Source organism: Diadema antillarum, unplaced genomic scaffold, assembly GCF_040938485.1.
Source record: "Diadema antillarum isolate AM-2024a unplaced genomic scaffold, OU_Dant_1.0 seq00000460_RagTag, whole genome shotgun sequence".
Lineage (NCBI taxonomy): Eukaryota > Metazoa > Echinodermata > Echinoidea > Diadematoida > Diadematidae > Diadema > Diadema antillarum.
In genome coordinates, this window is record NW_027271431.1 from 3,399,302 (window position 1) to 3,417,244 (window position 17,943).

Below are 17,943 nucleotides of genomic sequence, written 5' to 3' on the forward strand. Positions count from 1 at the left end.
ACCTAGCTCTCATATCACATCACATCCTGTCATAGACTGACAAAATCTAATGAAACAAACTACACTAAAGACGGACTTGCGGTTTGAAGAGAGAGCACTTAAAAACACTGAAAAGAAAAGAAGTTCAAGCAAAATTGGTCATAGAGTGAGAACACTAAGACCTGTCAACTGCCATTTAATTGTCATGTGACTTGTATCATTCTTTCTCAACAGAAAATGTCCCCCCCCCCCCCCCCAATGCCTCCTTATTTAAATACAGACACATAAACATTCAAACAACATTTTCATTACATACCTTCCAGGAGAGAAATCAATATAAAAATGCACAGTCATGAGAATTTACAGCTCTGGTCATTCTCAGCCTAAAGTGGACTTCAAGCAAGAGGGCTATTATTCAGGAAACCCATCTATTATTGTAATTGAAATGGCTTATTAGCATGAAATATCATACGCTGGCACTCATATTCATTACAGTCATACTTTTCTTGAATACATTTTGGTCTGATTATACACAGATCTTTTACTCATTTCCTTCTCTAATCTATCAATTTTGTTCAACACAGTCTCAACTACTTCCATGTTGTTCTACTTCCCAATCAGGTGACTATCTTTAGATTCACTGTCCATAAAATTCTTCAATCAGATGATAAAACTATTCGTGACATCAACACTTTATCCTGCTTTGAGGAATTCATACTCATCTAAATCTTAGTGTCAGCTTGACAATATGTTAGCATGTCATTCCCCTAAATCAAATTCTATTAGAAAAACAAAATAAAACCCTACTCTGAATCTGATGTCCAGTCAATACAGGTGGTCTTGTCGTATGCTCCTTTAAGTGTCCGGTTGAGCCTCAGGGGGTTAAACTCTCTGCTGCCACTAGATGGCGCATCGTAGACAAGGATCACATCTTTCTTGGTGGCGGCAATTCTCCTGCGTACACAAGACAAGATCATGCTTATTGTTGAAAGTTCAAGGTTAAGTGAGAAATGCATACATACACCAGGGTTTGACACTAACCACTAATGTTTTTTCTGTGGTGGCCTGTTTGGGCCACTAAAATGCTTTGAATTTGAAATTTTGGTGGCCCAAGTTTAAAGGAATCAATCTATTCTGAATCTTAATGGTTGCCCAATTGGGCCACCAAAAGATGACCTTTTTGGAAATTTGGTGGCCCGACATCACTTTTTAGTGGCCCCTGGCCAACAGACCACCACAAATGTGGAACCCTGCATATACTGATGCTTCGTAATAGACAAACATTGAAGCAAATTTTTTTCGGGGAGGGGGTACTAAAATCATTTATATCACATATGTACAAAAACAGTAGCCAACCACATTTTAAGAAAGGGAAGTAGTTTTTGTAAGAGAGATCCTTATCAGATTGTGTAGCACAATCTCGCAAAAGTGAATAATCTGGAATAAAAAAAGAGAATCTAGAAAGGAAGGTGTTTTTTTTTTCCATGGCAGATTACTCCCTGTATTTCAACTAAAACAATTGACATACAACTCAGAGGAATTATATCATCTTTTTATTTCCTTTCATTCACTGCTACAAGATTGGGACATGCTTTTTCTCCATTTCTGGTTCATATAACTGCATTGTGTCTGACAGATCACCAAAATAATATACAGCAGTATGTAAAAGGTTCTGACGATGTGACTTTGTGTGCTATTCAAAGTCACACTAGCACAAGAACCCGATAGTGAGATTACTAACCGTCACCCTATATCAGTGATCTTTCTCTTTCCCGACACAAAGCAAAACCAAAAGAACACTATCATCTTGTAATTACATCTCACCATTGGCATTGCAGATATGTAAGGATGGGTTGATCAACTAATTGATCAATCTGTATATCAATTTCATATGTTGCTTCCTAATATGAGACATATTCATTTGCCATGGGTCATTGGATAGGGTTTGCTATGCAGTAACTCAAGGTCCTGTATCCATCCATAGAGGCTGACCTCATTTACAGAGTACAGAGAAGGGCACTAGCTACAAGCACTAATAATCACTCAATCAACTGCAAGCATTCCCCCACCAAATGTTACATTTGAACTTCTGTACATCATATTGCCATCAATAAACTTCTTTAACTCCCATTGATCCATGAGTCACATAGACTCAGCTTCCTCACTTTGCTTCCATGAAGACAAGCGGCAACATATCACTATTCATATCTGTATTTCCAGTCATAGCATTCCTCCCACTCAATGAGCTGTCACTGTTACCCTAACCACACATTTCCCTTTGGCACAAACACATACAAATATACATTCAATACAGAGCCACAAACAACAACAACATTGAACAGCAGGCCTCGAATTAACCGACGGCCACCGACGGCCATGGCCGTCGGTGCCCCTCTCGTTGGCCGCAATGCCTTTTGTTTTTTGATCAAAGTTACAGCCAAAAAAAAATGTGCCCTTTTTCTTGGGGCCGTGGTGCCCTTTTAGAATGAAAGTTATTATTTATGACGTATGATATGCCCTTTCTCAAAGTCTCTTTAATAAGCTTGAACAACTTTCCTGATCTCAAATATCATACCTTCAGTTCACTCGCGTCCCGATATATCTGATTCAAACTCAAAGTATCTTTCCGAGTGATACGAGACGACGTGTACCTACATGTACGCCCGACCGGCTTTTACCGTCCCGACTGCCTCCGCAGCGCAGCGGCCGCGAGTATAATTCTTTATGTACTAGCTAGGCAGCGCATATTCAGAGAGTAGTGAAGAGTGAACTCCCAAGTTCACCAAGAAAAAAAGAAAAATCCCACGATGCCAAGGTGTGCCAGACAGGGGAATGGGGAGGGGTGGAGAGAGAGAGAGACCAATCAACAGAAGAAACTGCCCGTACTGGCGCATTCTTGGAGGTCATGAACTGTCTGTCACAGACTTATCATAGCAATCTACACGCGCACGCAAATTCCTTTGCCTTGTGGTTTTGCCAGCCAGCTGTCGGAATGTGCTTTGAAGTTTCATGGCAGCCTGGCTGGCCTGAAAGGGTGTTGAGTTTCAATCAATACCTACTGTTGTTTTATTCCTGTTTAAAAAAATGTTGTTTCACTGATAGAAACGCGGAGATCGGGAATGTGTTACAGCTGTAGGGAAGGGGTTTTTGTTGTGTGTTGCACTTTGTGTGTGTGTGTGTGTGTGTTTGTTTGTTTTTCTTGGTTTGTTTTTCTTCTTTTTTTTTCATAAACACCAAACATGCCCTTTCCAATGTGGCCTTGGTGCCCCACTGACTGACTTAAGTGCCCTGGCCTCTTGGAAAAAGTGCCCTTTTCTAAATGGCCGTGCCCCTCCAAAATCCTATTTCGAGGCCTGGAACAGTGCATCACCCTAAAAGTAATCAATTTTATGTTAAGGAAACAAAAAACACAACACACAACAAAATGAAATCAGTGCGGGAGGAAGAGAGCGCTTCCTCCATCGGCCTTTGTAAGCGTGAGGAACGGAGCTGACCCCTCTGCGTATCCTGTCATGATTCTCATCACGTTTCCTGCATGACGGAATGCTGTACTACAGCTTGTAACACCACAAGTGACAATGGTAGTGGTATGAGAGGTACTGGTAATCATGGAAATTGAACCATATGCCTAATCACCTTGCACAGGCTTGGCGGCAGGTATTTTTACCAATATGACATGAACACCTTTTTCCCCCCAAGTGTGAGTTTTAGTGCATATTCAAGTACAATACCAATTTTTGTGTCCCTGCATTGTATACTATTGTATGAATACAGATGCACTTGAATATTGCCCCCCCCCCCCCGAAAAAGTAAAACAAACACAACAACAACAAGAAGCAACAAGTTTGAGCTTCATGGTGGTTTTTTGTTTGTTTGTTTGTTTTTTGGCTTTTTTTTTTACTAAAAGTGAATTAAAGGATTTGGTCCTTCATAGACCTGGTTGAGGCTGGAGTCAGTTATTGTTTCTTTGCACTCATACCTGCTTTCCACAGCACAAAGAATATTTGACAAGGATCTGTGTTAACCTGTGTGTTTGATACGTTCATGAATCTGATTAGCCACTTTATAAAGGCCAAATCAGAAAAACGCCCTGAAGGTAGCAAAGATTCAAACTATCTATAAACACTGTTGAAACTTTTGAATTTCAGAATCTTATATTAAATACTTCTATATGTGGTAGATCGTGACTTTAGACTTAGAAAGTTGAGTCTGCATGAAAACAAACAAACAAACAAACAGAGAAAAGGCCACTGACATTAAAATTACAAGGGTAAAGCAAGACGAAAAGGGTCAAAGCTACCTGTACTGCAAACTACTTTGTATTCAGCATCTGCAGAATCAATCTGGTAGTCTAAGGTTTTTTATGCAAAGAGTTAAATTACACGGAACCTGAAATCCGGTTTCATAAAGGAAGTACAGCTCAAAAACTTTGTTTAACACACCTCAGCTTACTTTACTGTGGATTTGTATTGGTACCATCAAAGTTGCACAGGTTCCTCTGCAGTTCTTTTCGATGCATAACTAATACTGACTTCCATTTTTGTACACACATGCATCAGGCATACATACACACTAAACATCATGCTAAACGCTAGCATACCTATGCAAACTCCCATGAAAATTGCAGAATAATTTCATCAAAAAAAGTGAATACTGAAGCAATCTAACTTACAGAAATGCATTACTCAAACAGTGGATGAACTGTCTTATCTATGTAATGTTTGTATTTAGGGTAACCCCTTAGTGAACTGCCCACCCCCCCCCCCCCCCCCCACTAAGGTCACATTCAAAAGGGACTCACTTTCCATTGGGGCTGTATTTGACGCTCTCCACTCGTCCATTGAAGTTGAAATGATGCAGGACGGACTTGCTAATAAGGCTACACAACAGGGCTTCTCCTTCTGTGAAATGAAATATGAACATGATCAAGGATAGACATTCATTCACTGAATCACGCGAGAATTCTGCTGTAGAAAGTGTCATCCCATCACCTGCAAATTTCACAAGATACCTTCATTTGGAGAAATATTACAAGGAACAGGCTAAACACATTAAAATCTGCAAATGATTAAAAAAAAAGGTTTACAAAAATTAGCTCATTTGCAAGAGAATTAGGAACAGTAATCTTTTGAACTAAGAAAGGATCATTCAAAGTCTAATGGCAAATGGCTTTTGAAATTCTGTCACCGAAACAAGCACTCACGCATGAGCTAAAAAGGCCTTGAACAAAAGAGGAGCTTTCACTCTCTCCCTGAAGAAAGGCTAACAATGAGTAGCAGAGATCAAAATAAAAAGAACCAAACCACACAAGTGTGGCTTCTGGGACTTCACGGGTCAAACATCACGTGCAGTCATGTAGCAATATTCAGCGCACACAGATAGTATGGCAGCGTCAGTACAAACACACATCGTAATCACAATACACAAAGAGCCTTGCAGTTACAGTAAAACTGGAACAAAATATCAAATTTTTCCATTACTTTGAAAAGTTGTTTGCATTTTCTGAACTTTCTACAGTGAATGTGTGGGACTCTGTAGTATGAATGACCAACTTGCACTTTTAAGTTTAACTTACGTCTCTTTTGAGGACACAGTCTTGAATATAAAAAAAAAATATGGTAGCAAGAGCGTGAAATCATATATTTCTTTTTTTTTTAATTCTGAAGATTTTTTTTCTAAAGATTGAAAGTTCCACATGTTAATTTGCTATTTATAATGAAACAGTTGTTTAGATTCTTTATTTCTTTTTGTGCCTCTTAATGATTTTTTTTTTTTCATATTGGGTAATGACCTTTATGTATAGGGTGCACCAGGTGGGTTGGAGAGGATGGCCTGAGAGCCCAAGTCATTTAGGTGGCTCTTTCCAGCTTTCCAGACCCGGGCTGGCTAACCTTGTACATCCGCAACTCCTCATTGTATGTCCTGATTTTGTATTACGTAATTTTAATATTTGAGATTAAAAGCCGAATAAATGAATAAATAAATAAACAATAATGATGATGATGATAACAACAACAATAATAATAATAATAATAATAATAATAATTACTATTATTATTATTATTATCAATTATTATTTAATTATTATATAATTAATGTGATATCTTGTGACAACAGAGACAATAATAACAATAACAAGGAAAAGTAGAAATTACGCGGTGCGTAATATATGTCCCCGCCGTAAGTAGCATTTTGTAGCAAAATGTACAATACAGGTCAAAAATCAAGGTCAAAGGTCAAAGAAGTCAAAGGTCAAAATTCCATGTAGAAGTTTTGAAGCCCTCACCTAGTGCCATCACATAAAGCAAACGGAATCGAAATCAGGTTAGAAATGGCGAAGGAGTAGCATTTTGTAGCCATTGTACAATATAGGTCAAAAATCAAGGTCAAAGGTCAAAGAAGTCAAAGGTCAAAATTCTGTGTAGAAGTTCTGAAGCCCTCACCTAGTGTCATCACATAAAGCAAACGGAATCGAAATGGGGTTAGAAATGGCGAAGGAGTAGCATTTTGTAGCAAAATGTACAATACAGGTCAAAAATCAAGGTCAAAGGTCAAAGAAGTCAAAGGTCAAAATTCTGTGTAGCAGTTTTGAAGCCCTCACCTAGTGCCATCACATAAAGTAAACAGAATCGAAATCGGGTTAGAACTGGCGAAGGAGTAGCATTTTGTAGCAAAATGTACAATATAGGTAAAAAAATCAAGGTCAAAGGTCAAAGAAGTCAGAAGTCAAAATTCTGTGTAGAAGTTTTGAAGCCCTCTACTAGTGCCATCACACAAAGCAAACGGAATCAAAATCGGGTTAGAAATGGCGAATGAGCAGCATTTTGTAGCCAATGTACAATATAGGTCAAAAATCAAGGTCAAAGGTCAAAGAAATCAAAGGTCAAAATTCTGTGTACAAGTTTTGAAGCCCTCATCTAGTGCCATCACATAAAGCAAACGGAATCGAAATCAGGTTAGAAATGGCGAAGGAGTAGCATTTTGTAGCCATTGTACAATATAGGTCAAAAATCAAGGTCAAAGGTCAAAGAAGTCAAAGGTCAAAATTCTGTGTAGAAGTTCTGAAGCCCTCACCTAGTGTCGTCACATAAAGCAAACGGAATCAAAATGGGGTTAGAAATGGCGAAGGAGTAGCATTTTGTAGCAAAATGTACAATACAGGTCAAAAATCAAGGTCAAAGGTCAAAGAAGTCAAAGGTCAAAATTCTGTGTAGCAGTTTTGAAGCCCTCACCTAGTGCCATCACATAAAGTAAACAGAATCGAAATCGGGTTAGAAATGGCGAAGGAGTAGCATTTTGTAGCAAAATGTACAATATAGGTAAAAAAATCGAAGTCAAAGGTCAAAGAAGTCAAAGGTCAAAATTCTGTGTAGAAGTTTTGAAGCCCTCTACTAGTGCCATCACACAAAGCAAACGGAATCGAAATCGGGTTAGAAATGGCAAATGAGCAGCATTTTGTAGCCAATGTACAATATAGGTCAAAAATCAAGGTCAAAAGGTCAAAGAAATCAAAGGTCAAAATTCTGTGTAGAAGTTTTGAAGCCCTCACCTAGTGCCATCACCTAAAGCAAACGGAATCGAAATCGGGTTAGAAATGGCGAAGGAGTAGCATTTTGTAGCAAAATGTACAATACAGGTCAAAAAATTAAGGTCAAAGGTCAAAGAAATCAAAGGTCAAAATTCTGTGTAGAAATTTTGAAGCCCTCACCTAGTGCCATCACCTAAAGCAAACGGAATCGAAATCGGGTTAGAAATGGCGAAGGAGTAGCATTTTGTAGCAAAATGTACAATATAGGTCAAAAATCAAGGTCAAAGGTCAAAGAAGTCAAAGGTCAAAATTCTGTGTAGAAGTTTTGAAGCCCTCACCTAGTGCCATCATATAAAGCAAACAGAATCGAAATCGGGTTAGAAATGGCGAAGGAGTAGCATTTTGTAGCAAAATGTACAATATAGGTCAAAGGTCAAGGTCAAAGGTCACGACTGAAATTCTGTGTAGAAGTTTCAAAGCTCCCTTGTAGTGCTATCATATAAAGCAAACAGAATCAAAATTGGCTCATAAATGACAGAGAAGTAGCAAATTGAAGATTTTGATCACACACGGACGCACACACGGACGGACACACGGACGGACACACGGACGGACACACACACGGACACACACACGTATGGAGCCCGTTTCATAGTCCCCTGCTCGAACTCGTACGGCGGGGACAAAGAATAATGATAATGATAATAATAATAATAATAATAATACAGCAGATAATCAAGATGAACAAACCTGTATCCACAAGAACAGCAGTATGTCCATCTGGTGAGAGCGCCACACAGGCGATGTTCCGCTTCAACTCTATGTCGAATGTTTCGGACTTGTTGCTGAGCAGAAGAAAACAAAATTACAAAATAATCCTCAGAAAAATTAACCAGTGTTACTCAAAGAGAATTCTATCCTGATGAAGTTACAGGTATCTACAATTCTAAAAAGTGATGCATATTTAGAATTAACATCAAAATCTGAGTAGAATTGTAGAAATGGTAAAGAATTTATGACATTTCAAATCACCTATATTAGATTCAATGGGAAGCTGAATTTGCATTATTCCTTTACTGACTGTAACATCGATGGGTAATTGCATGACACTGCTTTGTTTGTTATGCACACTACCTTATGCGCACTAACTGACTGAGATAGAGTATTGTTTGATTTCTATGAAAGAAATACCACTGTCCACTTCAGAGCTCTTGACAAATGGAATGACCATTATTATCATAAGCTGAGTATCTATCGGCCACTTACATTTTTCTTCACAAAATGTGACATATGAGAAACTTCTGCACATACAGCTCTAGTAATAAAACAAATACGGTCTCAAATGCAAGAGTAATACCATGGTATAAGAACTGCAATGACCATTACAACACATACCAGTATGCAGATGATGCCATTTCATATGGCTATAATCTAAAATGTATACTTTTCCTGAATCCAAACTTTCAACTGATGTCCAAGCTTTTTAATACTGCTTATTCTAATCACAACTTTTATCACTAGGTATATGTGTAATTATCATACAAATGTACATAAGCAACTAACATCACACAGTGATATAGAAATTAAACATACAAGTTGTTTTACAAAAATACAACCTCCTTTAAAAATCACACAGATGAATAAACATGGTCTACTATCAAGAATGTTTGAATAAATTAAAGCCTACAGCATAATTTCCTGTGTATGGGTATTGGGATTGTAAAACAATTTTGTGAGTGGCTGAATTCATGATTAAAATCCTCATACATGGAATGAGAAAGAAGATTCAGTCCTTTTCCAATCCTGGAAGTGAAACATACGATGCACAGCAATATACAAAGAATTTGTGTCATGACAGGCAATATTTTTGCAAGTTGTTAATTTTGCAATTATATCTGATCAGTCAACTGGCAAATTTTCAACAATAAAACTATGAAATGTACCGAGTTTACAGCACACCAGACATGAGCATTATCTTAGTTTTTGTTGTTGTTATTGTTTGGAAATTACAAGTTTGAACAATTGACAGGAGATCAAAATTTAATGTTGAAGTAGGAATGAGCATTGTAGAGTATCCTACTATAGTAAGTCATTGCTTTCCACTGTTTCTCCATTAATTCCAATGTGTACATGCTTGGAACCAGGTGTACAAAATCAAACTCAACAGTGATTTGGATCATGCATCATATGATACTGTTACTTTGTCAATTTAAAGATAAACATTGCTCCAGATGGCTTAGAAAGAAAGATGATGATAACCAAAAGCAGCGTTCACACAAGTGAAATGCATTCTTGATAATGCACATAACTAGAATAAGTAGGCCATGTACTACTGTATAAGCTGTTATTTTCGCGAGGGTTTAATATTCACAAATTTGCAAATCATTGTTGGTACGCAAAATGAACATCACACAAAAATGTCGCCATGCACAAGGGTGATAGCGCACTTAAGATAGCTTTGTGCAGGTGCCAATTCACGAAAAACAACATCTCATAAAAATGTCTGTGACCCCCTCACCTGCCCAAATACCTGTATGCAAAAACAACGGACCTTATACAGTTATTGCAGTTGTGTTTACACAAGTTTGATGTTTTCCTTTCAACGCACTTACTTCTTCAGGTCAAATCTTGTCACTCGGTTGCCAACAGGACTGATGACACTGTCTCCGTCATTGGTAAAAGTCAGGTTCCCTCGCCGGTAGACAGACCCCAACAGGTTTGAAAACTGCAAGTTCCATTTGTGAAGGAATGACAAATGTATACTCAACAATAAATCTGGATATGGTTACACAAGTTTTAGTTAACTCAGTGGCGGATCCAGAGGGGGGCGCATCAGGCGCACGCTCCCTCTTTATTTTTTGCTAAAACAAAAGAAATAAAAAGAAAAAAATGGGGGGGGGCACATGCGCCCCCCTAAATTTTGTAAAGGCGCCTCCCCTTTACAGAATTCCTGGATCCAACCCTGTAACTGATATGTTGTTATAGACAATAAGGCATCAAACCATTATAATTAAATATATATACATATTAGACAAACCTGTGTATAGCAGCCATCCTAGGGAGACATAAAAAGTGGCCACTACAGACAAGGTCTTTAACATTAGTGGTACTTTTTCTCTATGGAGGAATCATTTTAACAGTGGTTTGCAATATCTCAGTGCTAGGATACTTGAATACAGCATCAGACTGTCATTTTCAACATCAATTATGTCAAATGCAGACCTACCAAGTCTCACGCCTATGGCATGAGCCTCACTCCCCAGTTATCCATCTCATACTCATCATTTCCTCACACCTCCCAGGAAGATGAAGAAAAAAGGAAAAAAAGTGGCAGGTAGATCAACAATAAACATCGCTTGGATATAAGCCTGCTTGTATGCTTAACTGAGTCATGTAATATTTTTCATCATTCTTTTTGTTGGCTAGAGAAGGATTTTATATGGCTGTATCTTACAGCTACAGTGTTGATCTTCCTTTCCACACATCCAAATAGGTTTTTATTTTTTAAATGAATAATCCAAAAACTGAAAGAGGTCTAAAAATTCTGCCATCTATCTGTACTATACTTGCCATCTATCTGTACTATACTAAGCAATGTCAGTCATAGATACATTTTACTTAGATTTCTAGACTCATTTACCTTTGACCAGAATTTAGACAAAAATGCTCAAAATGATGTCTTGTAGGACCATCTTCTATAAAAAATAGAGAAAATTATGCCACTAAACTTGTCTCTTCAAATATACAGTAGTGTGCACCAAATTGCACATTAATATTTCTAACTGAAATATGAAAAAGTTCAATGGGGGGGGGAGCATCCATTTCAACACTGCCTCCCTTCAGTTGTTTTGCTAAATTGCAGTTTCTCACTCCCAGCCAGTTGAGAAACTTGGCATCAATGCAAATGTAGGTTTACTTTCCTAATTACAATCACCAGGATGACATGGATGCGTGATGAAAAGGAAAAGTATTTCAAGATGACCTAGATTACTACATAACATTAGATGAATAGGGTAGACAGAAAAATCTGTCTGTCTGGAGGAGACCTACATGTAGTCTCCGAGGAACATATCCCCGATGACAAGAATAAGATAATTTACAGACCGATCTTTCGGTCAAATGTCAATAACTGATGGTAGGGTATCCCCTCATTTACCAGGGATACACTAACATTAACAATATTAAACATTTATAGAGAAAATGTAAGAATATTGCACAGTGCACATGCCTATACTAATATAGTGATAGTTAAGTTGCCTCTCTGTCTACATTCCAGGTGAATTGATCTAGATATCTAGTGTGGTCTTCGATAGTCCAGAGACTCTCTACTCTCTAGACTAAACAAAAATGCTTGATTGTGAAGCCCACACACTTAAACCAAGGAGGTTTAATACATTGGAGTTCCAACTGGCTGCAATTATTCAGTTGTCAGATTTCTATTGATGTACAAAAGATTCCACAGGTGCACTTGTGCCTTTGATGATCGATATTCCAACTTCCAAGCCGCCGTCTTGCTGAGCAATCTGAAGATTCATTTTGAACGTTATCATAATGTTGGCCATATTTTGCTTATTTATTTATTAAATGAAATGAAATTTAACGTAATGATAAAGCATGTAAAACAAAAGTCAATTCCGTCCAGAAATTTGCGCAAAAGTGTAAGTCAGAGCTGTATCATGTGCAAATGTTTAAAACTGTACCATCCTGGAAAGCTGCTTTTATCACTTTTCCGCTTAATTTCCACAAATGAAACTAATATGGAATAATCTTCAAGTATAATTCTTTATTGATAGATATATCAGATTATTGCCCGGGTATGCCCAGTCGAGTAATTTTCATCTTTATTTCAGCATTTTTTGCTCAATTTCTATTCGCACATCATCGTGTCTGTACCACCTACCTTTTTGTAAGAAGGGATAGCGAAAAGTAATTACCATCACAAAGACATATCTTCCTTTGAAAGTGGCTGGTGATTATGCAATGAGACAAAAGTCAATTGTCTTCCTATCTGAGCGGCAGATCCAGTTTGCCACATGCTTCAAATATTTTTGAGCGGCGGTTTCGAACATCTAGCAAAGGAAATAAGATGATTAATCGCGGTCGTGACTCCATTCTCTAGAACCTCCTTGCTTTATAACTCACAACGGTCAACACAAGTCTCTCACTGTCACTGCCCAGTCGAGTCAGACAGAGCCGGTTGCGGCCATGCGGTTGCCCTGTAGAAACCCATGGTAACAAACTGGTAATAATTTTACTAACGTTTATCACGAATAACTTTAAGGCATTGCCAACTTTAATTTTTATCAGATGTAGCTTCCAAGGAGCTGCGATTGGTATTATTGCAACAACTAACAAGATTTAACAAGTAAAATTAACATCGCATAACGGACCGTTGTAAAAACAACAAAATAATGAGCACGTGGGACTACAATGCTACCGTGAAACACGAATGTAATGTCCCGTTTGGTGTACATACCACAGCACTGGAACCCCTAGTTCGTTACTCACCTTATACGAAAATTTCATATTGTGATTCTTTTAATATTCTGTCCCTCCCAAGGTATGACAGATGTTCCACTTTCATCGACGAGGAGAATAGATAAGGTCTTCGGGTTTCGCAAACTTGTCATACACACAGATGTACAGGTGGAACATAGACCACATGGTAGCATGTGTTATGTGTTTATAAACGTCGCGTGTACTGTGTGTACGTGTGTGTAGGTGATATACTAGTACTGTAGCTAGACTTCTACCAGTACATTATTGCTATAGACTTCTACATTCTGTACTACAAGCGCAGCATGCTTGCGACGGCAGTTCGCATACTGCTGGTTGTAAAATCATTTTTATCAAAATCGAGGCTATTAGTATAGGCAATTTAAGAATAGCCCTTTGACCCCACTGAAAGACAATTAAGGGTGTAAATTGGAAAATAAGACTTTTAAATTCTACTAGGGGTAACTTTTGCCTACATGTAAGTCCGTTCTATATGAATTGAACTTCCCTCCAATTGAAAGATTGAACAAACTCCGAATTTTGAATAAACTCTGAGACGAAAAAGACTTTCATTGATAGGGAAAATAGCTGTTATCAAAGCGTTATTGTTACCAAAGCACTTGTTCTTATTTACACCTTTGTGTAGACCTACTGATATTTTTAAAAAAAACCCAAACAAACAAACTTTTTAAAAAGAGTATTGAATAGCTTGTTGCTTTGAACAGTTGATTTGGAATAATGGTTATGAACGAGTCAAAAGAAGTGTATAGTGTAATCAATATTCATGAAAAAGGTGGTCTGAAAATGATTGACCCATTTCCTACTCAAAAGCCCATGGTGTTGGTTAAACACTTTTTTTTACAATGAATGTTATTCTTGAACAAGTGTTGATTTTTTTTAATGAAGATCATTTGGCTTTATGGAAATCAGAAGCACCTCAATGTGTGTTGAACAAACTGAAAAATTGTCACCAGTTGATTGAAACACTTTCAAAGTTTGGTATGAATACACGTAGGCCTATCATGCTGTGTTAAAGGATATGAAATCTGAAAATTATCATTTGAAAGAATATATATATCTACTGGAACTAAAAAAAAGTAACTAGTAGGTTAAAACACAGACCATTCTTTCATTATCTACTCTACTTGGCAAGATTTTTTTTTTTAATTTCTCAGTTTTATAGAGATGTGAATAGACCTAATGTGAAGACATTTGGAGATACAGTGTTAGAATTTTATATTTCTTTCAGATTGAGGAAGCGAAGAAATAATGAATGTAATTTATTCAGATTAGTCTAACACTCCAGAATCAAGAAATTAACGGCTGATATTTTCCAACAAATTATCTCCAAATTGAGTAATCAAAAGACCTAAATAATTTGTGTTTATATTGTTCAAAATTCAAGAGTCAAACTGTATATAAAAAAAGAAAATGCCCTCGGGACTAACACCAAATGGGAAGAGTGGTTAAGTTTAAACATTATTGAGATATATTGGTCGGGTCAACCATACAAAAGCGTAACTTTAAATATAGGGTACTATAGAAACCCAAATTAAATAATTCTATACTAAACATTTTCATAATGCAATTGGTTTAAACTCCTTTCTGTATAGCAAAGATTGATAGAAGGGAATCATCTTGTACTTTTTGCAAAAATGACTCTTGTTCCTTGATTTTGAAATGCTATCACAACTGTGGGAAAAACTCTTCAGTGCTATGTACGAACTACAAATAAAGCATCATAATTATTATGATAATTTTATTTATAGTTTGGTATTGATCATGATAGTAAACACTATATGCGCATAAACCTTTTGTTTTTGTGTTTCAAATGTTACGTGATTAGATGTAACAGCAAACAAAATTGAATTATCAAGCATTTCTTGCATTTGTTAATTCCAAAAGGTCAGTTGAGTGTAAGATTGCAGAAAAAAAAAATACAATAAGCTCCAACTGCATTTTAAGAAATGGTCTAGCTTAGGACATTGATAGCGGAGGTGTGTTTAGTTTTAAACTCTTAGGGAAACTCGTGTGTTTTGTACATAATACTGCTGTAATTTTGGTAAGATATGGAGAGATATACTTATTAGTATTATTCTTTTTCTTTTTAGTACACTATATTGTATTGGTATATTATATAAGCAGTATAATAGAGTCTTGATGTTTTTATATGAAGGATTTTGGTTTCAATAAAAACAAAACAAACAAGACAAAACAAAAAAGAATTGAGGTGAGTCATTTTGTTATCAAACTGTTCTACATATCAGCATTCCAGCATTAAAGACCAGTATGATGACAAAAGAGAGAAAAAAAAGTGGCCAGAGAATAGTGTACTGTACATGTCTACATCACATTAGTATACAGCGGATAGAGTCACCGAATATATTGGATATCTTGGTTTATTAACTAATTAAACAATCCCATTCTTAAGAATACAAGAAATTTTCATAATTTTCTTAATAATTATATACTAAAAAAGATATCAGAAGTATTCACTGAAACCTTCCACCATATATTATTTGCAACAACTTTTTTTTTTAATGTATTGGATTAGCGAGCTGCCAAATTATCTTCATATTTTGTTTTCTTTTGTTTTGTTTTGTTTTGGTGGGTTTTTTTTTCCCTGCCAGAAAATTGACTTTATTATAGATCCTTAGATTTTTTTTTAATTGCATTTTACTTACTGCTTGCACGGTCAGGCCATGGCCAGTTCAAACCGCACAGGTGCATGAATTTTAAACCAAATTATAATAGTATTGATATAGGCTTACCGCAGCGTCGGATCTATATCGGTGGTGCATGTGTGTGTGGGGGGGAGGGGGACTAGATAGGCGGCTTAAACCACCCCCTTCACTCCTTTTCCCCTTTGCTTTGGGATTTAGGGGTTTGACCCCCCCCCCTTGTTTGTTTGTTTGTTTTTTGCTTGTCCCCCCATTTTTAGAGAGAAGTGGCAGCAAAATAATGTGAAGACATTATTTTTCCCCTGACCCATCGTCATTGGGTCAACCCCCATGCATCTTTAGCAAAAAGTTTATAGATTCGCTCCTGCATCAGTATATTTTTGATGTGAACTTGTGAAGTTTGTGAAATTGTAAAGCATCATATTGTAATCAATAATAATACTAATAATACTACTACTACTAATGATAATAATAATAGTAATAATACTAATACTACTACTACTACTACTACTAATAATAATAATAACAATAATAATAATAATAACAATAATAATAATAATATAAATAATGATAACAATAATAATAGTCTCTACTTGTATAGCGCACAGGTCCACTTTTCAGTGCTCATGGCGCTCCACAAAATGAAAAGATATACATGCATATACATGTTCAAACATGTCAACAAAGAAGAAAATGGCAAACAAAAAAACAAATATATACCAAATAAAGAATACGACATATACCAATTAAAAATACAATAAATTGTTCCGAACATTAATGACATACAGCAATTACAGTCCTCAGTGTGAGAGGAACAGATAGGTTTTAAGTTTGGATCATTAATGTCTCTGTAGATGACAGTCCCCTTAACTGCATGTTAAGGTGCATGTTTTGATTGGGGGCTGTTTTTTTTTTTTTCAGAGATGGCACAATCATTTACGTTTTTACCCAGTGCCCCTCTCCAACCCCGCACATTGCATAGTTTTGGTTGAGATGGGTCCTGCAGGTTTCCAACTTTTTTTGTGAGATAAGCCTCTTATGAAATATTAGGCCTAAAGAGCGTATAATTCTATTAAAAAGAGGAATTCACAGCTTATAACCAATTTTGATGAAAATTAGTTTTTGAAGTAGCTGAAATATATCCAGAAACAAAAAAAAATTGTAATAAAAGGTGGAACCCACCCGTGTACTCTGTTTTTAGAAATCTCAGTCACTTCAAGCGTGATTTTCATTAAATAAACTTTGAATACCTCTTAGAATTGTATGCTCTGCAATATTTCTAATTATCTAAAACTCCATCTTTAATAACCAAAACTGTACATCTCTTTAAAGAACAAAACAAAACAAACAAAAGCGAGAGGAGAGAGAGAGAGAGAGAGAGAGAGAGAGAGATGGGAAGAAAAACAACAACACTAATATCAAACAAACATATATGAAAAGGAAACCCTTTCATTCAGAGTCGCTCAGATAGACCTGGGGGCATTTCATGAAGCGTTTTGGTCGGACTAAGGGATATTTTTCTGACAAACTGTTACAAGCTACTGATATCCTTCCATCTGATTGGCTTAGAGCAAATTGATCCGACAACTTTGCCGGACAAAATGCTTCATGAAATGTCCCCCCCCCCCCCCCCCCGTTATACGCACCCGCGTCTAAAAAAAAAAAAAAAAAAAAAATGAAATTAGGCGTCGCCATTTGACGTAAAGGCTCTGCTGTAGGCCCTATAAGGTCTCTACATGCTTTAATGAGCCACGATGAAGTGTTTGGACGTGGGACCGGTGCCATGGGTATAGAACATATCCCTGTATGGAAGTTCATGTAGGGCCGGTATAACTGCTGAAATTTTTCAAATATCTTTTCTCATGATATGCACTGGTTATAATCGATCATACCGCGCTAGACTGTCTTCTGTTTCTTCTTCTCTCTCCTCCGGGCAACCTCAGACTCCCTCCACCGCCCATCCCCCCCCCCCCCCCCCCAAGGTTTTCATTTTAATTCTAAAAATGCAGGTTCGTCGATAGTGGTGGGCACTAGTATTTGCCCCCCCCCCCCCCCGAATATTGGGGGAGGGGCAATCATTATACCTCCTCCAACATCGTCCCCCGTTAGATTCTCTTTTTAGTACACTTTTGAGATTGACAAAGTTCGAATAGGACCTATTTCATCAAAAAGTGTAAGATCATACGTTTACAAGTGAAGAATTGTGCTTTTATCCGAGTATGATAACTCAGAAGTCGGAGTGGACGTATCAGTCTTCTT

At 37.1% G+C, this 17,943-nt stretch overlaps 1 protein-coding gene across 1 annotated transcript in view; it reads right to left on the minus strand.

Annotated features, from left to right (window-relative positions):
• Positions 1–13,143, minus strand: part of LOC139733111 (periodic tryptophan protein 2 homolog) — a 96,394-nt gene extending 83,251 nt beyond the window's left edge. Inside the window, exons 1-5 of the mRNA XM_071643958.1 lie at positions 13,016–13,143; positions 10,120–10,232; positions 8,258–8,352; positions 4,781–4,880; positions 787–933 (exon numbers count right to left, since the gene is read on the minus strand). Of these exons, the coding sequence (XP_071500059.1) occupies positions 787–933; positions 4,781–4,880; positions 8,258–8,352; positions 10,120–10,232; positions 13,016–13,033 (473 nt within the window). The 5' untranslated portion in view covers positions 13,034–13,143. The remainder of the gene's footprint in view (positions 1–786; positions 934–4,780; positions 4,881–8,257; positions 8,353–10,119; positions 10,233–13,015) is intronic.
• Positions 13,144–17,943: the final 4,800 nt, after the last annotated feature.